A 23,969-nucleotide genomic window follows, 5' to 3' on the forward strand; every position below is an offset into this window, starting at 1 on the left:
AATCGTGGTTAAACCCTTGTTACACATCATTCCCACTTGACTTTACATTTGTTTAGAGTATTTCAGGTTTTGTGCACACATTAAAATTTTTTATATGGTGAAATTTATGTTTTTTTATTTTATTTTCTGGCTTTTCTTTTACAGATTTATGTTTCAAACTTTGATCAACCTTGAAATTGTTCCAAGAGATCCAATTTTTTCTTTCTAGGTGATTGATCAAATGTCCAATATTATTAAACAATACAGCTTTTCCTGACTAAACTGAAATACCTCCTAACCAATCCAGTTTTTCCTTACTGATTATCCCTTTCTCTCTCTCTTTCTTTCTCTCTTTCACTCACACACACACACACACACACACACACACACACACACACACACACATAGGCTTCCAGGTTGTTTAGTGGTAAAGAATCTGCTTCCCAACACAGGAGATGCAGGAGATGTGGGTTTGATCCCTGGGTCAGGAAGATCCCCTGGAGGAGGAAATGACAACCCATTCCAGTATTCTTGCCTGGGAAATCCCATGGACAGAGGAGCCTAGCAGGTTATAGCCCATAGGGTCACAAAATAATTGTAGTTGACATTCTATTATCTTTCAAAAAAAAAAACTATGTTTTAAAAACAAATTCCATATATATATATTTTTAATTTTTGTGATTGATTTTGTTCTGTATTTTTACAATGTATTTTTGAGAGTCTAACCTCTATTCTAGGTTTTTAATCTTTGCTTTTTGATATTTGCTATCACCTTTATGAATCTAATCTTCAGTACCCATTTTCATTTAGGGATTTGATTACTGGCTTGATTGCTCTCTCCCCTTTTGACTCTCCCTTTCCTCCTCCAGGTCACCTCTATCTCCTTCCTCCCTCTCTCTTCTCTACATAACTCTGTGAATCTCTCTGGGTGTTCCTGGCTGCAGAGAATTGCTTCACCATTAATTTAGGGGTTTTAATCTTCTGTGTGGTATGGATGGAGAAGTCCTGAGGCTACTGTAAGAGAAGGACGGAAAGTCAGAGGCAGGAAGCTTATCTCCAAAACTTTAGAACATCAGAGAACTCCTGATTCCAGGAACATTAATAGACAAGAGCTCACCCAAAAGTCTCCATACCTTTGCTGAAACCAAGCTTCACTCAAGAGCCAACAAGTTCCAGCGCAAGATACACCACACTAATTCTCCAGCAAACAGGAATACAACCCTGAACATTACAAGATGGGCTGCCCAAAGCCATGCCAAACCCATAGACACCCCAAAACTCACCACTGAACACTTAATTGCACTCCAGAGGAAATTCAGCTCCACCCACCAGAAGATAGACGCGAGCTCCCCCAACCAGGAAACCTTGACAAGCCACCAGTCCAACCCCACACACAGGGAGCAGACTCCACAGTTAAGAGGAACCACAAACTTCTAGCCTGCAGCAAGGGCATCCCAAACACAGTAATCTAAACAAAATGAAAAGGCAGGGAAATATTTAGCAGGTGAAGGAACATGATAAAAACCCACCAAACCAAACCAAAGAGGTGGAGATAGGGAGCCTACCTGAAAAAGAATTCAGAATAATGATAGTAAAGATGGTCCAAAATCTTGAAAACAAAATGGAGTTACAGAAAAATAGACTAGAAACAAGGATTGAGAAGATGTAAGAAATGTTTAACAAGGACCTAGGAGAAATAAAGAAAAGTCAATCAATGATGAATAATGCAAGAACTGAGACCAGAAGCACTCTGGAGGGAACCAACAGTAGAATAATTGAGGCAGAAGAGAGGATAAGTGAGGTGGAAGATAGAATGGTGGAAATAAATGAAGCATAGAGGAAAAAAAGAAAAAAGAAAAGAAATGAGGACAACCTCAGAGACCCCTGGGACAATGTTAAATGACCCAACATTCGAATCGTGGGCGTCCTGGAAGAAGAAGACAAAAAGAAAGGGCATGAGAAAATACTTGAGGAGATAACAGTTGAAAACTTCCCTAAAATGGGGAGGGCAATAGCCACCCAAGTCCAAGAAACACAGAGAGTCCCAAACAGGATAAACCCAAGGTGAAACATCCCAAGACACATATTAATCAAACTAACAAAGATCAAACACAAAGAGCAAATATTAAAAGCAGCAAGGGAAAAGCAACAAATAACACAAGGCTGACGGTTGATCTTTCAATAGAAACTCTTCAGGAAAGAAGGGAATGGCAGGACATACTTAAAGTGATGAAAGAGAAAAACCTACAACCAAGATTATTCTACCCAGCGAGGATCTCATTCAGAATTCAGATATGAAGGAGAAATCAAAAGCTTTACAGACAAGCAAAAGTTGAGAGAATTCAGCACCATCAAACCAGCTCTTCAACAAATTCTAAAAGATCTTCTCTAGACAAGAAACACAGAAAAGGTTTATAAAAATGAACCCAAAACAACAATGGGATCATACTTATCAATAATTACCTTAAATGTAAATGGGTTAAATTCTCCAACCGAAAGACAAAGATTGGCTGAATGGATACAAAAACAAGGCCCCTATATATGCTGTCTACAAGAGACCCACCTCAAACCCAGGGACACATATAGACTGAAAGTGAAGGGCTGGAAAAGTATATTTCATGTAAATAGAGACCAAAAGAAAGCAGGAGTAGCAATACCCATATCAGATAAAATAGACTTTGAAATAAAGACAATGATAAGAGACAAGGATACTACATAATGATCAAGGGATCAATCCAAGAAGAAGATATAGCAATTATATATTCATCCAACATAGGAGCACCTCAGTATGTAAGGCAAATGCTAACAAGTATGAAAGGGGAAATTAACAGTAACACAATAATAGGGGAGACTTTAATACCCCACTCATACCTATGGATAGATCAACCAAACAGAAAATTAGCAAGAAAACATAAGCTTTAAATGATACAATGAACCAGTTAGACCTAATTGGTATTTATAGGGCATTTCATCCCAAAACAATGGATTTCACATTTTTCTCAAGGGTATACAGAATGTTCTCCAGGATAGATCACATCCTGGGCCATAAATCTAGCCTTGGTAAATTTTAAAAAACTGAAATCATTTCAAGCATCTTTTCTGATCACAATTTTTAAAAATGATTAAAAATATATTCCTACTATATATATATAGATTCCACTGATTTTTAAAAATTCATATCTAGTGCCTTTAATCACTAGGTTATATATAGAGATTATCTGGCAAGGCCACACCTTTCTAACTAGCTCTCTTTTTCTAATTTTCTCATGAGCCCTACAGTATCTGCCCCCATGTGAACTTGAGAGTTTGCAAGTCTATTTACCCTCAATCTTCATGTTTTTTCCCCTGGGATTTTATTACATTTATTAATCAATTTAGAATGACTTTGCATCTTAAAATACTGTCTTTCTCTTTATGACCATGTATATAGATTTCATCATCTTATTTTGCATCTTCAAATTTACTTCAACAACTCTTACACATTTTTTGTAATATTCTTCCTATTTAATCCTTTTGCTGAAAATATAAAATAGATCTTTATGTCCACTATACTTTCAAAATAGTTGTTGAATGTATATAGAGAAGTGATGACCTTTGTACATAACATTTTCAACCAGTCACTTTACTGAATTCTACCGTTGTTTGTAAGAATTTTCCAGATCATCTTGAGATTTCTAGCTATATAATCATTTCATCTACATAAAATATAATTCACTTTTACATTATTTTAAATCATCTAAATGTATTGTCTAATATTGCCAGACCAAGGTAATAACAGAGAGAAACTGACCATACTTCCTTGACTTTTTTGGGGGGGTACTTTATTGATCTTATTAAATTTGGAGTTAAAACCACATGGTTTGAAACAATTTTCCCCAACTTGTTTTTATTATTACCTAAAATTTGATCCAATTATATAAATTTTCAATCTTTCAATGTAGGAAATGTATTTTTTAAAGACATTATTGGCTATCTGTTTGTCTCTTGGAAGTTTTATCAATGTCCATCTCATCAACATTCTATTCTGAACATTGTACTTATTATACCCAAAATGAAATGTGTGTTTCATAAATCTAGGCTGACTTCTGTCATCAGTTCAGCTCAATTCAGTCGCTCAGTCGTGTCTGACTCTTTGCGACCCCATGAATCGCAGCACGCCAGGCCTCCCTGTCCACCACCAACTCCCGGAGTTCACTCAGACTCACGTCCATTGAGTCAGTGATGCCATCCAGCCATCTCATCCTCTGTCGTCCCCTTCTCCTTCCTGCCCCCAATTCCTCCCAGCATCAGAGTCTTTTCCAATGAATCAACTCTTCGCATGAGGTGGCCAAAGTACTGGAGTTTCAGCTTTAGAATCATTCCTTCCAAAGAACACCCAGGGCTAATCTCCTTCAGAATGGACTGGATGGATCTCCTTGTACTCCAAGGGACTCTCAGGAGTCTTCTCCAACACCACAGTTCAAAAGCATCAATTCTTTGGTGCTCAGCTTTCTTCACAGTCCAACTCTCACATCCACACATGACCACAGGAAAAACCATAGCCTTGACTAGACGGACCTTTGTTGGCAAAGTAATGTCTCTGCTTTTGAATATGCTATCTAGGTTGGTCATAACTTTTCTTCCAAGGAGTAAGCGTCTTTTAATTTCATGGCTGCAGTCACCATCTGCAGTGATTTTGGAGCCCCCAAAAATAAAGTCTGACACTGTTTCCACTGTTTCTCCATCTATTTCCCATGAAGACATCCTGGAATGTGAAGTCAAGTGGGCCTTAGGAAGCATCACTACTAGTGGAGGTGATGGAATTCCAGTGGAGCTATTTCAGATCCTGAAAGATGATGCTATGAAAGTGCTGCACTCAATATGCCAGCAAATTAGGAAAACTCAGCGTGGCCACAGGACCGGAAAAGGTCAGTTTTCATTCCAATCCCAAAGAAAGGCAATGCCAAAGAATGCTCAAACTACCGCACAATTGCACTCATCTCACATGCTAGTAAAGTAATACTCAAAATTCTCCAAGCCAGGCTTCAGCAATACGTGAACCGCAAACTTCCAGATGTTCAAGCTGGTTTTAGAAAAGGCAGAGGAATCAGAGATCAAACTGCCAACATCCGCTGGATCATCGGAAAAGCAAGAGAGTTCCAGGAAAACATCTATTTCTGCTTTATTGACTATGCCAAAGTCTTTGACTATGTGGACCACAATAAACTGTGGAAAATTCTTCAAGAGATGGGAATACCAGACCACCTGACCTGCCTCTTGAGAAACCTGTATGCAGGTCAGGAGGCAACAGTTAGAACTGGACATGGAACAACAGACTGGTTCCAAATAAAAAAAGGAGTACTTCAAGGCTGTACATTGTCACCCTGCTTATTTAACTTATATGCAGAGTACATCATGAGAAATGCTGGGCTGGAGGAAGCAGAAGCTGGGATCAAGATTGTTGGGAGAAATATCAATAACCTCAGATATGCAGATGACTTTTGTCATACATACATACATATATATATTACAGAGAGAGAGGAGAGAGAGAAGGAGAGGGAGAGAGAGAAGTAAGAGCCTGGAGCATAATAAATGCTTGTTGCTATTACTTTCCAAAAATATGCATGAAATTTAAATGTTCAAACACTATAAAAGATAAATTATTTTTAATTTTATTATTATAAATTGATACATTGTTTTGAAAAATAGAGAAATAAGCACATAACAAATAGCTCAAACATATCAAGAAAATATTAGACTATGACAAATTTGAACTCTGACTTTTATAAATGTCTTCTTCAGCTGCTAATCTATTTTTACTTATTTTATTTATTTAAAACAATCAACAATAAGTGTTTCACTGAGCATCTATTACTATGCCTGGCACCATGCTAAATACTTTGACCAAAAATATAAGAAGCATCTGACATGGTCCTTGTCTTTAGTGGTGTATAATCTAGCTATTTATGATCTATAGAGATACATTGAAAAAATTCTGGGACCTAATACCTTTAAGTAAAATTATCTTTGAACCTAATCACTTTGGAAGGTTATATGATTATTTTTTTAAAAATCCTAAAATATTTTATGCATCTATTCCTTTGGGATTGCCTTTGGAGTTATTATACAAATCACTCAAAAAAGGCAGACTCATTAATTTTAGTTTAGAATGCTGCTCTATCCTTCTGTACCTAGTTTAGTCACCTGAATTAATCACTGCGTTTGTTGCTCACTAACTTTGGGTTATTTTAAAATGTCACATTCACTCTAACTGACAAGTTTTACCGTTCTTGACGCCCTTCCAAAGCATGTCCTACAGCACCACTGGACACTCAGTACCTGGAGGACCAGAAGCCTTTCTCATCAGCTTTGCATCTCGCCCAGCATCCAGCTCTTGCTTAAGCACAGCAGGACTGTAAAACAAATCCTATGCTGAATTGTCAGCACATAAGCTGACACTTGTTCAACAGCTGGAGACATCAGGGTGGGCTGAGGATAGAGGCACGGAAGGGCTCCAGATGGGGCTTGAGGGGGATTTCTTTCCGTTCTGCTGTTTCAGTATTTTCTCTCATTATTCCTCAGGCATCTGGCTTTGACAATGAAGGACAGAGAGGTCTACCAGAAGCCGGCCACATATTCTCCCAATACTCCCTTCTAGGTCTGTGTTTGCAAAGATATATAGTTAATCAATTAAAAGATTCACGTCTATTGTATAAGTCCATATATTATGTGTGTGTGTTTGTGTGTGTGTGTGTGTGTGTGTGTGTGTGTGTGTAGGCTAAATACACCTAAGTTTGGTGGATGATCAGGCTAAAGTAGAATTTCAGTTTTAACATATACATAGAAAAACTGTGCCCATATCCATTAATTTCAGGAGTCTTTCTATATTTCTATTCTCAATAACAACCACTGGGTTTCAAATCACCTTTCAGAAAAAGACAATGTGTTTGAATTTTACATGTTTCTGTGAATTTTATTCATCCAGAAATATCTATCAGGATCCTTCTAACTCTATTCAATATTTTAACATAATGACAAGTATATGAAGCCAGTTTTTAAAATTTTAATCAATTTACTTTTGGCTGTTCGGGGTCTTCCCTGCCGTGTGGGGTTTTCTCTAACTGCCGTGAGCGGAGGCTGCTCCCTGGTTTGCGGTATACGGGCTTCTCACTGCAGTGTCTTCTCTTGCTGAGGAACACAGGCTCTAGCGTGTGCAGGTTTCAGCGGCTTCAGTTCTCGGCTCAGCACTTGCGGTTTCCGGGCGCAGAGCGCAGGTTCAATCGTCGCGGCGCCTGCCTTAATTGCTCTTAGGCACGTTCGGTTCTCCCTGACCACGGACTGAACCCACGTCTCCTGCATTGGCAGGTGAAGTCTTTACCGCTGAGCCACCGGGGAAGCGCCTGAAGCCAGTTTTTCACATAATGAGACAAAGTAAAATTCTTCAGAAACTAACTAAAAAAAGAATACAAATTGCTCAGTATTTGTATCTTGTTTTTAGAAAAAGAAAGAACACAAGGTTCCTGGTCACAGACTTTTGTGTTAAATATATTTTTACAGTTTTTTCACTTTACCTATGAAACAACTAATAAACCAGTTTTTTTTTTGATGTTGAAAATGTCAGAAGTCTATAGGTTTTTGGGTAATCGCAAATTTTTGTGAACATCAGTATGTTTGGGAGTTTAGGGTACAAGAAATGTCTGCCTTTAGTCTACAGAATAATGTTTTAAGTTGCTAATAAATTTCAAAGATCCTTGGACAATGTATATTAAAATAAGCCATTTTTCACTTATCTGAACTATTTTAATCATCATCAAAGTATGCTTTCCTCACCTTTTAATTATATTTCTATTTAGTCTTTTTTTTTTCTATGCATGAGACCTTTAAAAAAATCTTTCTGGATAAATATCCATACATTTCAGAAGAAATGTTTACCTAAATAATTTCTTGCCTACGTCTACAATCTAAACATATTTGCATTCAGAAAATTGTCCCAGTTCAAAAATGAAGACTATTCTAAATCTCTTCCCCACTGAAATGGATAAAGTAAAAAAATGGATTAAAGACATAATAGCACTGATTACAGAAGATGGCAGAGAAGATAGCTGGTTTATGAAAGATGGAAAAGGGATGGCATTGTTTGACAGGAGAAAAAGAGGGAGAGGGAGATGGGAAGAGGATAATTCAAAACCAAACAGTAATTTAAGGAGCCTCCCAGAAAAAATGTCTCCAACAATAAAGTGACTGATTGTAACAAACAGCATAATTTAGATACTGGAAAACCTTAGAGAAGAGGGTGGCCTGTTATTCTTCTTTCAAAAATAGAAAAGAAAGTTAATTAGACTTTCCTGTGAAACCAAATGTTGTATAAAGGAAGTTGTAGTCCATCTATGATGTAAATTAAAATATCTGAATTTGGACTATGAATGAAATGTAAAAGGAAAGATTCAAGTTGACCTTGATGCTTGGAACATTCTCCTACACAGGGCTCAGGTTCTGTGAAATAGATTTATTTCTATTTCTCTTGGTTCTGTAATGAATAATGTTTAGAAAATCATGACATAGTACCAAGATATTAGTTTGGAAATTTGATTAGTGGCACAAGATATGATAGAGATCAGATATTAAAGGAAGACGGACATTGCAGAATTTTCAGAGTAGGTGGCTAAGAGCCAGCCAGCTGACTCACTCACTGACTCAACACTGGAAAATCAGATCACAGAGACCAATGAGTTGGATACTTTGCTTGTGGTTAAATTGAGATTAGACCACACTCTTAGAGTTCGTCTCCATAAACGAAGGGTGAAAAGTCTTATAGCCAGTTTTGAGCCTAATAGGAGAGGGTGCGCCTAAAATCAGGCTCAAGAGAAACACCAAGAAGGAAAATGAGACTCTCACAAATAGGGTGTATCTGTAGTTGACCTGTTGAGAAAGTCAGGATCTGAGGGTGAAGCAGAGAAAAAAATTTTACAGAAAAATGCAATGCCTGTGGCATGAGAAATAACAGAAGTTCCTGGTGGAAACCTCTGAAGAGCTGTAAATACACTCATGAGGACCTGCCAGGCCCAGGGAGCGTGGTCTTATAACAGTGTGCCCGTCAGGCAGTAGCAGTTTATTGCTTTTCCAGCTTCTCTCCTCACTCTTTGAATCTGAAGAGGTCAGAAACAGTGATCAGCAATATGGGAGAAGGGAGGGATGGAAGCACAAGACAGGGAAAGAGAAAGATCAGATGAGCCATCCCAGTTTTCCTACATTTTAAAATCTTCTGCCAGAAAAAAGGAGAATTTTAAGCTTGAAACAAGTTCCAAGTTTTGATTTCACATGGAATTGAACACTTAATTACTGAATTGCTGTTGTGTTTTCTTACACTGTGTTTAGTTATAAACACTGATGATCTAAAAGGAACGGTATACCATTTAGAGGAGGAAAAACGGAAGGAAATAGAGGAAGTCAATTCTTATTTTACAGAGAATGGAATCAAGAGATACTGCCTCATATTAATGGATTAAAAAATAGGTGGTTAAATATGAAATTCCACCTTGTAAAGATAACTAACAGAATAAGCAAAAATGTAACAAGGCAAAATTGGCAAAAGGAGAACAAGGAAAGTGGAAAGATGATCTGATTTAAATTTCTCAGCTTTCATAATTACCACTTAAAACTGACGAAACAGAAGTTAGAGGAACAAGACTTCAAAATATAAATGGCGAGTAGGTTATGCCTGGGATAGGATGGATGTCAGGAATGGAGTGGCTTTTACCCTTCATTTTATACATTTCTATACTTATGAATTGTTATTACCATGTGCATGCCTAATGTTAACAATAAATGAGATTAGAGGAAAATAGTAATGTTAATTTAAAAATTCCTACCTGGCTCTAATCCAGGGTTTGGTATGCATATTGAGACCACTTCCCCAGCTGCCATGTTTTTCTGAAGCTGGTGGCAAAAATCCTCTCTCCGGGGCCAGCTCCTCTGCAATCGCTCTGATGTGATAGAGCTCAAAGCCACAGCACCCACCTATGTACCTGACCCCCGGGCTGTAGGCTTCTCTGGTGTACTTTTGAATATCCCATCTGGTTGCAACTCTGGGCTCCAGCGCTGTAATACAATAGATATAGTACTTCTGTTACTACCTCTGTTTTCAAATGTTTTTTTTTTTTTTTTTTTCAATGACAAAACTAAATTTTAGAGTATGAGTTCTTCGGATAGCTCATTTTTGGTTGACATTGTATGCCTTTTTCTTATGCAATCTCATATCATAAGTCTGTATTGTATTATAGTTGTTCCTTACAGTCATTTCTATTTTGTCACAAGAAATCACAAGGTCTCTAATATGTACCCAAGCTGAGCAAAGGGATATTCAGGGATATCCAGAAACCCTCTGTTGCCACAGTCAGGCATGTGGAATCCCAGGGACTGCACCATCAAGTGTTCTTTCAGCCCTGCAGCCTGGAGGGCTTCCTCCATGAGGCTCATCGTCTCCAGGCTGGTCCAGGGCCCAAATTAGCAGTTCACATCAACAACTGAAGCCCCTGCGCAAAGAAATACATTTATTTACTTGTTTTACAGTTTATTTACTTGTTTTACAGTTTATTTGTTTATTTTTTTAAATTGAACTCTAGTTGATTTACAATGCTGGGTTAGTTTCAGATGTACAGTGAAGTGATTCAGTTAAACATATATGCTGCTAAGTCGCTTCAGTCGTGTCCGACTCTGTGCGACCCCATAGATGGCAGCCCACCAGGCTCCCCCGTCCCTATATATAAATATATATATATATTTTCAGATTCTTTTTAATTATAGGTTATTATAAGATATTGAATATAGTTCCCTGTCCTATACGGTAGGTCCTTGTTGTTTATCTATTTTATATATAGGAATGTGTATCTGTTAACCCCAAACTCTTAATTTATCTCTCCCTACTTCCTGTTCTCCTTTGGTAACTATAAGTTTGTTTTCTAAGTCTATGAGTCTTTTTCTGTTTGGTAAATAAGTTCGTTTGTATTATTTTATTAGATTCACGTATAAGTGATATGATATGATATTTGTCTTTCTCTGTCTGACTTCATTTCTGTAGACTAACAACAAAACATCAGAAAGAGAAATTAAGGAAACAATCCCATTTACCACTGTATCAAAAAGAATAAAATACCTAGGAATAAACCTACTTACCTAAGGAGGCAAAAGACCTGTACTCTGAAAACTATAAGACACTGATGAAAGAAAATGAACATAACACAGACAAATGGAAAGATATATAGTGCTCTTGGATTGGAAGAATCAATATTTTAAAAATGATCATACTACCCAAGGCAATGTACAGATTCAATGTAATTCCTATCAAATTATGAATGGCATTTCCCCCAAAACTAGAACAAATAATTTTAACATTTGTATGCAAACACAGAAGACCCTGAATAGCCAAAACAATCTTGAGAAAGAGGAACAGAGCTGGAGGAATCAAGCTCCCTGACTTCTGTCGGTACCACAAACATACAGGTTCGTACAGTTTGTACCAAGTACAGTTTGGTAAAGTGAAGTTGCTCAGTTGTGTCCGACTCTTTGTGACCTCATGGACTATAGCCTACCAGGCTCCTCCCTCCATGGGATTCTCCAGGCAAGAGTACTGGAGTGGGTTGCATTTTCTTCTCCAGGGGATCTTCCTGAGCTGGGGATCGAACCCGGATCTCCCGCATTCCAGGCAGATGCTTTAACCTCTGGGCCACCAGGGAAGCCCCTGTACAGTGCAGCTTCATTCTGGCACAAAAATAGACACAGAAATCTTTTAATAGTTGGAAGGTGCCTTAGAAATTAGCTATCCCTCTCCACTTCTTAAGGTTTACTGATAAATCAATTCCAATTAATGATTTTATTTCCAAACTGTTCTCCCAATCTTAAGAAACATTGTTAAATTTCATAAACAATAAGTGAACTGTTTATCACATCGTGGGTCCACATTACCTGCCTTCATCAGCTTCACAGCACATTCTCCAGGTGTTACACCGTGCATGTCTCCCTCTGGGCCTATGCACACAGTGGCTGCCACAGGCTTTCCAGATTCTTTTAAGACTTCTACAGCCCACACAGCTTCTACAGCATGTTCAAAATACTAAGAGAAATTTAATGTTTTTCTATTGGTCGAAATAGAAAGCAGACTTTAAGTGGTAGACCATAAATGTTACAAAAACCAGTTATAAAAATTACCAAATATATGTAATAAATGTGCTAAGAAATGTGTCTCTACCAGACTGACTAAAGAGTATTTTTTCTGAGTAAATTTTAATTCTTTTAACAATAACATATAGATTTTCATTCAGATATTATACTACTAATAAAAAAAAAGATTTTAAAGTAATTGAGTACTTAAAATTATGATTTTGAAGGAACAAAAGTTTTACTTATAAATTTTGGACTCTTTTTTATTTTAATGTAACTAGGGTGGTCTCTGAAGAATAGTGAATAGTTTTTTATGCTTTACACTTCAAAATACTTTTCTATTCACTTCTAGTTGGGTAGTCATATGCTCATGACTATGTTCAGTCTCTAAGTCGTGTCCTACTCTGTGTGACCCCATGGACTGTAGCCCACCAGGCTCCTCTGTTCAGGGATTTTCCAGGCAAGAGTACTGGAGTGGGTTGCCATTTCCTTCTCCAGGGGATCTTCCTGACCCAAGAATTGAAACCATGTCTCCTGTGTCACCTGCATTGGCAGGAGGATTCTTTACCACTGAGCCACCTGGGAAGCCCTGTTATTCATAAGTGCTCCATAAAACAGGAATGGAAATATGATTATTTCCCCAGGTGAGAATATTGAGGCACAGAGAAGGGAGGGGTACTTATTGAGTGTCTTTGCTGATGGTGGAAAGGACACCTTGTCTGGTAAACCCAGGTCATTTGCTGGGGTGCTTCTCCTGCACTTAAGGAACCCCCTTAAGTGCCACAGTTGAAGAGCTGATCTTAGTTTAAGTAGGTGGAGAAAAGCTAGCAGAAATCTCTGTGTTTCTTCCTTCTTGACTTAGATTCTGCAGTAGCAATGGAATTACACAAAGGAATCGTGGAGAAAGTCAAAAGAGAGGCTTTTAAAAAACAAACTTATGTTCTCACCCATGTGGAGAACGTACAGGGTGGAGTTTGCCTTCATTTTTGTAGATGACTTTCCAGGTGCATTAGCCAGGCAAGGGTAGCCGTAAGCCTTAAGAAGGATGATGAAGCAAAGTTTCTCATAAATTCAGTAGGATGACTGGGGAACTAGCAGTTGGGAGGCTATTGTCTTTGTCAAGGGTAAAACCTGGGTTGAGACCTTGACTGGGGGATCAGACAATAGCAATCATGATGGGAAATAGGGAGATGGGAGCAAGAGACTACTCTGGGACTTCATGTGTAGTCAGTGACAACTTTTATTGATTCTAACTTCAAAGTATTGCTCATGTGTTACAACTTTAGTGAAAGCGGAGAGATGAGGTGAGCAAGGCATGGACGGAGGTGGGCAAGTAAACTACTGCTTGGCCCTGAGTATTACTGGGGGCCTGGAGGAGCCCCGGCAGCTGCCTATCCTCTAGGTTTTGCTCCCTGACAGCGTCGACTCCCCAGCCCCCAGCTTCTTCCTGCCCTGCCTCTCCTGTAGGAGAAGATGCTCCCAGAATCCCTGTCCCCGTTAGCTTACCCTACATTGTAGGGTCCCCCAAGAGTCAGCTGCTACAACCACCCAGAATAAAACCAAAGGCTACATACAGGTAGGCCTCTCCTGGCTCTGTTCTTTGTCTTCACAGAGAATCTAGCACACAAGCGAAAGGATGTTGGCCTTGACCTTAGTGCATATAAGCAAACCTTTGACCATGCACAGGGAGGGAATGAGGGCACAGGGCAGTCCCATACTCTTATGAAAGTTGAAGACTATGCAGTTATATCAAAATAGAGTTCATTTTTTCCCTATAACATAGGCTTACCTCTGCAATCAAGAAATCTACATTTTTCCTGGCAAAAGTCTCTAGCTGTAGTTGAAAAAGCTTTTTAATTCTAACTTCATCCTTGTGGTGTGCGTACAATGATGTCTGGCAGATCCCCCCTGCTACCAAAGCATCCCCTTTGTCAGCTACTTCTCTGGCGAGGTCACAGGCAGCGGTGTTTACAGCTTCCCACTGAAGTTAGAGAGCAAGAGTTCACATGGGGAGCCTGGCATTTGAAAGGTGGAATGTAATAAATAACAAAGAGGGCAATGAGCAAGTGGCATGAGTACAAGTCACTGGTTTAACCTGCAATTCGAGAAGACCAGCAGAGTTGGGTACCATCTCCCGTACTCCCAATGAGCTTATATTTCCATTATTGTACTTATCACACTGGATCTTAGTGAATGCTCATTTTTGGAGAATCCCGTGGACAGAGAAGCCTGGTGGGCTACAGTCCGTTGGGTTGCAAGGAGTCAGACATGACTGAGTGACTTAGCACGCATGCATGTGCCTCCCCACTGGGCTGTGAGCCACTTCAGAATAGAGTCTATGCCTTTGTATCGTCCCTGTATTTGGCACAGAGAATGGACTATAACAGGTACTCAGTAAATGTTGGTTGGTTGAATGAATAAATGGGCATTAACGTTACAAGTATTAATACTTTCCATTTGTAGAATATCTCGCAATACTTCCATATCCTTCACCTTATCTGTTTCCCCCAACAACCCAATGCATGCAAGCATCAGTTATCACACAGATAGTAGATGGCAAAGTTGGGTGTCAAACCCAATTCTCCTCATTCCTAGCCAGTGATGCTGTCTTTTCTAGAACCATCCTGTCTGCAGATGTCAGAAAAAGAAGAATGTGAAATGAGAAGGTAAACAGAGATCTGTAGTGTCCTTTCTCAACAAAAACATAACACAGAGGATGGCCATACCCTTCCAATAGTCTGTTTTCCCCCAGTCCCATCCCCTACCCTTCCCCTAGATAAACAGACAAAAAATAATTATTTTTTACATAAGTTTACATATGATGAATTACTTAATATTCTATGTGGAAGAATTTGTAATAAAGCATAGTACCACATCAGGTCAGCTCCATGGATTCTCTTCAGGAGGTTATTTCTATTATAGGCGACCCCTCTTCCCACCCCGCCCCATCCCCAGCTGCCACGCTGTAGTCTACCTGGCTTTCCATATTGTCCTCACTGGCAGAAAAGGTGAAAGTCTGCATGACATCTGATCCCGCCCTCAAGAATTCCATGTGAAGCTGACAAACTGCAAAGGAGTTCTTTTTTTATTTTCCATTGAAATTTTTAAAAAGTAAAAAATCACAGAAACTATCATTTTTAGCAGCAGCTCATCCACTGACATCTCTTTCAATCATACACACTTCCAAACCAAGTACTTATACAGAAATTGCAGACTCAGGTCAGTAGAATTCAGGGACGGGAAAAGGCAGAGTCTATACCAAATGGGGGCTGTTGAGAGTAACCTCATGTTGACCTGCCAATGGGCCTCTTGGCCTGGTGCAGTCACAGGCAGGCCGCAAGGCTGGGTTGGCCCGCTGATCCTTGGCCTAAAGAGGGTCTATTCATTTGCCAGTGTCAAGAAGGATGTAGCTGGTCTACTTATAGTCAGCAGTGGGAAGCCCTCCAAGTAGAATGAGGGAATTCTCACAGTGGGCAGAATGCAGATGGTAGAGCCCCCACCAAACGGGGTCGACTCAAGCAGCTGGGAGACGCGGCCAGAGAGCTTTCCTTGTCCATCAGACACGCCTTCCTCTCGCTCTTCATCCCTCTCCCCCCAACTTTAATCTCCATCCTACTATTTCAGCACTTTCTTCCTGAGAGCACAAAAAAGATCTTCTAAAATTAAGAATGAGTTCTTCTTGGGCCAGATGAAGTCTCCCTGCTAATACCAGAAAGACAGAACTTTGTCCTACCATCTAACTCTCTGAGTGTCTGATGGAACAGTAATTGTGGCCATTGGGTACTTATATGCTGGGCATTTCATGTGGGTTAACTCATGAGTCCTCACAAGCAGCCCATGCCATGCTCCCGTGTGACAGATGAAGAAACTCATCCTCAGAGGTCAAATGACTTGTCCAGGGTCACTCCGCTGGTCAGTAAAACCCACATTTGTCTGATACACTATGCATGTATGAAGAAAAGGAGAACAAATCAAAAGTCCCATCACAGCTAGTATCCTGTTTCACCCATTTCTTCTTTGGCTGTATTTCCCACTTAAATTTAGGAAGCAAATGCAAAAAAGAGCAAACTTTACAGGATTAAAAGTTTCAATTTGATGTTACCAACCAATTCTATCACAGTTTCTACCTCCAACTCTTTTTTGTTTTTTTTTTTTGTTTTTTTCAGCCAAGAGGACGAATTGTTTATTTCTTTGCCCCTCTTCTCCCCACAACAGAACCTGGCTATCTCCTGTCTAAGCTTTGTTAAGTGCCGGGGGCCAGCGTGAGGAACTCTGCCCATAGCAAAGGTCATGAGGAAGGAGGCTTGCATACGCAAAGGCGTGATAAAGCCTCAGGAAACCCCCTGTTCCCGAGCATCTACCCCCAAAACCAGAGTCTACCTACTTAACTGTTTTATGCTCTCGCCTACACCTCTGACTTTACGGGGGGCTCTCCCCCATCACCATTTCTCTTGGAGAAAGAGTAAACGTGCAGCTCCAAGTCAATAAAAATTCCTGGGAATGACAAGAGTGTTTCAGCTTACGGACTCCTCTGAAGGTTATCTAGCCGGCCTGTATAGGTTCCTCCGGCCACATGTGATTGTTTACAGCCTCCCAACCTGAGAGGCATGAGATGTTTTAGACTTACTAAAGGCAAATTCCTTTGGGAAATTGTCAGTATAGTGGGATGGTTAGGAATTATATTGGTGAAGGGTTTTTTCATTTGTTGTGCCAATAATTGCTGCTAATTCCCTCCCCTGGGTGTGACAAGGGTGTCTCAGGTCAAACCTCTCTGCTGACAGACTAGCTTGTGTGACAGGATTATCCATACTGCTGCCACTATGCACATGATTGCTTACTACCTTTCAACCATAAACAGCACAGAGAGTTTGGAGTATTTTGAGAGTCTTAATTAGCATAGGGCTTTTCTCACTGTTGAGTCAATGATTGCCGCCAGGCCTCCATATCCTTAGGCACCTGGGAATATATTAATCAATGTATTTGGAATATAGAAAAGGAAATATAATAGTTTTTAAGGTTAGCAATAAACTAGACTTTTTGAGTTAATGAATTTTCTCTTTTGTAATAGATCACTGTACTTTGTTATAAATCACTGTGTACTCGGTATGTAAAAAGGTAACTTTATCACTATCTTAAGACTAAATAGATCTTAAGGGGAACATTGGTAAAAGGATTTTCATTTGTTGGGCTGATGTTTGCTGCTAAATCTCCATATTCCCTGCCCTTATAATGAATATAACTAACATATAGGAGAAATAAGTATTAACCTTTAAGCATATAGGAGAAATAAGTATTAACCTTTAAGATTAATCATGTTAACCTTGGGTTAAATAAATTCCTTTCTTGATTGTAACTCACTACACCCTCACCCTATAGGAATGTAACTTTATTTGGAGGGTGGTGCCTGGTTTAAGAAAAAACATCCTTGGAAAAAATAAGTTTTTTGGTTATCAGAAAGAAAGGGTCATAAAATGTCAGCAGGTCTCATGGCCAGAAGATGATGTAAAACCCCTAAGACCTTTTTTTAATACATTTATGTGAAGCACCTGATTTTGATAAAGGTCAGGACTGCTGATCCCCGCGTGACTCTGTATTCATCCCTATGTGTAACAAAAGGTATATAAGCAAACCGAAAAATAAAGAAATGGGATCAGCTTCCGGAAAGACTGATTCCCCCATGTCGCTTCTTTCTTGCTCTCCGTTTTTCTGGCCGAATTCCCATCTAGTGCATGGGTACCTACCAAGCCTACTAATTTTGCCTGGGCTTCTAAGATCGGACCAGGGGGGCTTTAGCGCCTCCTCTCCTTGGGGAGAACAGGAAGACGCCTGCGGCCTACGTAGGTGGTGATTGGTATACCATGTGAACCAAGTTATTCAGCCTCTTTTTCTCTGCAAATTTTCTAATCCCTCTCTATCTGTAATTAAATAAGTTATTTCCAAGGACGCCAACTCCGTCCCCACCTTCGAATCACCCTGGATCCACCGGGGCTGGACCCCAGCAGTTAAGTTTAAAAGTGAAAAGTGAAAGTTGCTCAGTTGTGACCAACTTCGTGACTCCATGGACTACACAGTCCATGGAATTCTCCAGGCCAGAATACTGGAGTGGGTAGTCATTCCCCTCTCCAGGGGATCTTCCCAACCCAGGGATCAAATCCAGGTCTCCCGCATTGCAGGCGGATACTTTACCAGCTGAGTCACCTGGAATTACCATTAATCATCCCTATCAAACATACTGTTTTAATATCATATGCAAATTAGCCAGATGGATGACTCCAAAGCAATAATAGTTTTCTTGTGTTACGGAAACTCTTGAATATACATAAGGTAAATAAATATTCATGGAACAAATATTAGGATATGTATTTTAGCACTTCCTATACATAAAGATGCAAGTGTGTGTGTGAGAGAGAGAGAGAGCTCAAGCACATAAGCATAGAGTGGGGAGGATGGGAGAGAGAGAAGCCATTTCTTCTATTTGATTCATTTACAGCCAGTATCACCATATCTTTGCGATTCTGGCAAATGAAACAGTCCTTAGAAAACGCTCGCTATTTAGCTTCTCTCAGCCAGGTCTAAGCAATTGTCACCCAGGTAACCACTGAGGGTGATGCTGGCACCGACCTGCATTCGGATGCTCTACTACGGCTTCTGGAGCCCAGAGCCCAGCCTTCACATAGCCCCTCTTCTCCAGAGTTAGGAGATAGCTGCCATCTCCAACCACAACCTCCCCACTATCCAGACGTTCCAAAAGGCCCTGAAGAATAGAAAGAAAAATCACGTTCCTTTTATTCTTCCTAAAAGCAGTTCCCAGTTGTAGGAAAGGTGGGTACAATGGTCTCACATCTCCAGTTTTGTGAAAATCATCTGTGCCTGATAGTATTTCAGAAAACTTGAGTAGACTCTATTGGACAATCCAGGTACTTGTTTTGCCCCAAGTTCTATGAGTATTTTTTCTTAAATACCATTTAATCTGAATCAAATTATAGTGAAAATGCTGATTCCATGGTATTTTGGTTTTTCAAGATGTTTGTGGTAGACACTGCTTATCGCCTAACGTGCATTTTTTTCTCCTCGTGTTTGCTAATGTATTTTGTTTAGGGAGACAATGTCCCAAACTTAAAAAAAATTCTCGGGTCTCAGGCTCCTTTGCTGTGGGGGACTGGCCAGGTGATACAGTGGTGGCCAATGGCTATAAGTGAAAGCCTGCTGAAAATTCCTGAAAGGGATTTGTTTTCCTGATAGAGATGCCCTCACCCTTCCATCCTGTCCCTTTTTCTCCTTCCTGTCTGGAATATCAGCTCAAGTCCTGGTGCCACAGCCATCATCTTGCAGCCATGCCATCGAAAGCCACGGGATAAGGCTGAGGGCACAGGCTAATAACTGCAGCCTGGTATCTTGACGACAGCTTAGAGGGGCTGCAGAGGCCGTGGACTGTGACTGCGTTTTTTACGTGAGAAAAATAAACCTCTTTTTTGTGTGAACCATTGGACATAATCCTACTAGACACAGCATTTCATAGTTCTGCCTTACATTTTCCAGCATATTATCATCTGGTACTCTTAACAAGTCTGGGAGCTAGGCAAGGCAGACAGTTTTTATTGCAATTTTATAAATGAGGAAACTCAGGTTCAGAGAGGCTGAGTGAATTGCTCAAGATCATAGAGCTCAGTAGGTAAAACAGTAGACGTCAGACCTTCTAAATTTCTAATCTAGTCTCTATTTTGCCACCTTTCTAGTCAGCCCCACCTATAACCTGAATAAAAGACTGCATCCAGAGCAGTTATCCAAGGGCTAATGGCGTCCACTGAGTACAAAGTACATCCCCAGATACCTACATGGTTCATCTTCTCATTTCCTTCAGGTCATTTGTCAAGTGTCATTTTCTTTCAGAGAGACCTTCCTTTTGATTTATAAAAACTGCAAATACCCCCATGGGAATCCTTATCCTTCTTGCATAGACTACGTTAGTTGAAGATATAACCTTTTTCTCTTTTTCTTTTTTCTTTTTTAAATTTTGAAAGTATGATAACACATTTACAGGAGACTGGGAAAATACAGAACAAAGTTATGTATAGTTTATCTTTTAAGTAGATAAATTAATATTTTTAGTTGGGGTTTCAATATCAAATTCTCAAAAATTAGTCGAATGCATATACCGAAAGACAGAAGAATATAGCAGATCTAAAAAGCACCAAGTGTCTCCTAGTTTACAGTCTATGGGAACTTGAATAAAATTTGTACCCTACTGTCGTGTGAAAATTGTATGAATCTTAACTAGGTTGAATTGGTTTGAAGATACAACCTTTTAGTGAAAATATCAGCCAGTTCATCTCAGCTCTGCCTATAGCTGGACACAGAGCAGTGCATGAATAGGGGAGCTGCCCCTCGGACCCAGTCACATCTGCAGCTCAGGAAGGGACGTTAGAAGTGGCTGCCCTGAGGCTAAACACCAGGCCTCCTTCCTCCTCCATTTTTCTGTGGAGGGAAGTGAAATGCAGCCCAGCTCTGTCAACCAGAAACACTGTTTTGGCAGAGAGAGCTCCTGACTGTGGTTATTTTTCCATACTTCATATGGAAGATAAATTTTAGCTGAATGTAGAAGAAACGTTAATGTATTCTATGATTCTCACCTCTCTCCCTACTCCTTCCATAGAGTGAAGTTTGCTCCTTTCATTTTGTACTTTTGAAACATAAAAAGGACTTAAACTTTCACTGAGACCTTCCTACATACTAGATCCAGTTTCTAGGCCAGAGGGATAAACATTGGAATAACGGTCACTGCCCTCAAGAAGCTCCAAGTTCTGGTTGCCTTGGGGAAGGCCATTATATCAACAGACCATCATAGTACAGGGTAATGACTAACTGCTGTGGAGGCACGTGGAAGAGAGAATCAAAGGTATCATTTGTCTAAAATTCCAAATTGAAAATCTAACACATTTCAATGAAGCTAACTTTGTTAAGAGTTGGATTGAATATTACACATTCAACAATTCTAGAGGGGAAAATATTAACACACAATCTGGCTGTTATAGGTTAATCTCTCACCTCCCACATCCGATCTGTCATAGGGTTACACCAAGCATATCTATTTAACACATCTCACATATGCCCCCTCCCCCATCCTTACTGCCCTGGACTATTATAATGGTCTCCGGTTCACTCCAGCCCACTCTAAACTATCTTCCACTGCTGCCAGAACAAAGCCTTGTCTGACCTACTCTTATTTATGATTACATCCCCTTTTGTCTCTTGCTGAATTTCATATAGCTTCCATTCCTGCATCCGTCATCTGTGTTGCATATCTGGTTACTTACCTGTTGCCTGTTTGGCTATAAGATGCTTGAGACTCAGGTGACAAGACTGTCTTATCACCTTCTTATCTCTCCACCTCATACAGCACCCAAAGTGAAGTGAAGTGACAGTTGCTTAGTCGTGTCCATTCTTTGGGATCCCATGGACTGTAGCCTGCGAGGCTTCTCTGTCCATGGAATTCTCCAGGCAAGAAAACTGGAGTGGGTTGCCACTCCCTTCTCCAGGGGATCTTCCTGACCCAGGGGTTGAACCTGGGTCTCCTGCATTGCAGGCCGATTCTTTACCATCTGAGCCATAGGGGAAGTAGGCCCTTAATAAACCATGCCAAGAGTTAGGAGATGACTGGACTGTTTCGAAAATGTCATGTGTCTCATATGTTTCAAGTTTGGTCCTGACAAGGAGGGAAAAAATAATATTCTAATAGAAAATTAGCTAGGGTTTTAAGAAAATGATGGTGGAAATTTGACTGTTGCCTTCATGATAACAAGTAAGACATTTTGATCTGTCATCTGGATGTTTGTCCAGTATTTTAAAATTTTGCCAGTTTTCTAAACAGCTATTAGCAAAATAAATTATCAAGATATGCCATTCAGAGAATCTTTCAGACCCTCGTTCACTGCTAGACTTACCACCTCAGTTAACTGCTACACCTTTACACTCTAAATATAGCTCTAAAATGACAGAGGACTGTGTAAAATAAAGAACACTGTAAATTATTTGCATTATGTCTATATTTTCATTCCATCCTCCCTTTCTGTTTGGCAGTGACTCTCCCTGGGATCTGAGTGAGCTCTGAGAGGCACTGATGCCCTCTTTTTGCAGATAGCAGTATCTAGACCTCTTGGATTTAAGATCTGGCTTCAGGGCACCTTTATTCATATACAGAGTAGGGCAACTTCACTTTGGGGCAGGAAGCTGCCAGAGGTCCAGTCTGCTTAAAATATCTCTCCATCTACCTGAGATTGCCACTGGGACTGCTCATTTGCATTAAAGAAAGCAATTGGAGCTGTCCTCTGTGGCAGTTAAATGACTACTTAAGATGCACCTGTTAGCTGAGAAGAGTGGTGAGCTTAGCTCTACCCCGCTAACATTTAACTCCCAGGCCCATATTAGCATGGACTCGCATATGAAAATCTTGGTGTTGCAAAGAGCAGAGGCCAGCAGGGAATAGAACAGGGAAAGCCTATTCAAAAAAAAAAAGAAAGAAAAAAGAAAAAGAAAACCTTTAAAGAAATGAACTAAAAAGTAAACATAATATTAGAGAAAGCTTAAAGAAAGAAATCAGCATAAGGTTCTTCTTTTTATCTTGCTTATTTCCTTCAATGCCCATATTTTACTTTTATAACCAGAAAAATATATCCCAAATATGTTTTTGTTAAGTTTTTTAAACTCATATTCCACATCTTACGTAATTACTATCATTATTGTGTCTTTCTGTACAGTGTGTGTATAAATATTTTTATGTATTTGGGATCAGTCTGTGACATTTCATATCTCCTTTTGTAACTTATTGCCAAAGCACTTTGCCTGTTTCCACACTCAACTTTTTAATTGGCTGCCTAATAACTTATTAAGTGAATGATCTTTGTTTACAGAGCCCAGGACTGTGGGGCATCTTGATTGCCCCTGTCTTTTTAGTATAAATGAAATGGTGGCGCACGTTTCCACTTCTATACTGTCACTGCCTTGCACACCCTCTCTTCTGAATTACCTGGCACAGGTGGCGTGCTTTAAGGAGTTTGGAGATGCTCCGCACCCAAGTTCACGCCCTTCCTCATTGTGTTTCGTCTCCTCTCCTCCCCACCACACGCACGTCTAGTATGAAAATGGGAGAACAGGGCGACAGCTGGCAAGCACATCAGGAAAGGGGAGCTAGGAATCCGGTATTGCAGGACTACACGAGGTGGAGCCCCTACGCCTCCGCTCAGCACACCCCCATCCTCCATCCCCGCTGCGTCCGAGACCGGTTTCAGGCCAGTACAGGGCTTGGGAGGTTCAGACAACCGCTCTTCCTCAAACATGAGAGGAACGCACTCTGGGACAGTTGAGTAGAAGAGCTGTGGCTGCAGGTGGGCTGAGGGTAGAAAACGTGAGCGCCACCTAAGTCTGAAAGGCTGTATTTCAAATACCTGCTCCACCTGGATCCGATCTATGAGCCTGAACTAGTCTGCTGACTCTGAGCTTCAGTTTCCTCACCTGTAAAATGGGAATAAAAATAAAGCGGAGATAATTTGCATAGAGCACTACCGCGGTGCAGGTACCAAGGCGAGGCTCCATAACTGGTACCCAAGATTGCTGTCTCCTCCTGACACCGAGGCTGTACTGTAGTCCTGGAGACTCGCGAGGAGGTAAACGGAGGCTCAGAGCCCTCCAGGTGCCTCGCCCAGGCCGCAGAGATTGGCCAGGGACTGAGGTGAAGTCCCCCGGCCAGGAGGGCTGAGTACCTCCCGGGCTCCCTGAAACTCACCTTCTTGACTCTGGGCCCCCCGATCGGTGCCATCGCCCCTCTCGGTGCTGCACGGGGTGGCGGGAGCGCGCGCAGC

General features: G+C 40.4%; 1 protein-coding gene across 1 annotated transcript; it reads right to left on the reverse strand.

Moving 5' to 3' along the window:
- LOC102175022 (S-methylmethionine--homocysteine S-methyltransferase BHMT2) lies at nucleotides 6,437-23,926 on the reverse strand. The gene is given in 12 exon segments (XM_018053790.1): nucleotides 6,437-6,618; nucleotides 9,828-10,057; nucleotides 10,309-10,490; nucleotides 11,920-12,067; nucleotides 13,904-14,095; nucleotides 15,089-15,180; nucleotides 18,736-19,015; nucleotides 22,507-22,609; nucleotides 23,138-23,241; nucleotides 23,343-23,500; nucleotides 23,556-23,622; nucleotides 23,894-23,926. Coding segments are annotated over 12 exon segments (1,671 nt in total). The 3' UTR covers nucleotides 6,437-6,536.

The sequence above is a fragment of the Capra hircus genome, chromosome 10 (assembly GCF_001704415.2).
Source record: "Capra hircus breed San Clemente chromosome 10, ASM170441v1, whole genome shotgun sequence".
Taxonomy (NCBI): Eukaryota; Metazoa; Chordata; class Mammalia; order Artiodactyla; family Bovidae; genus Capra; species Capra hircus.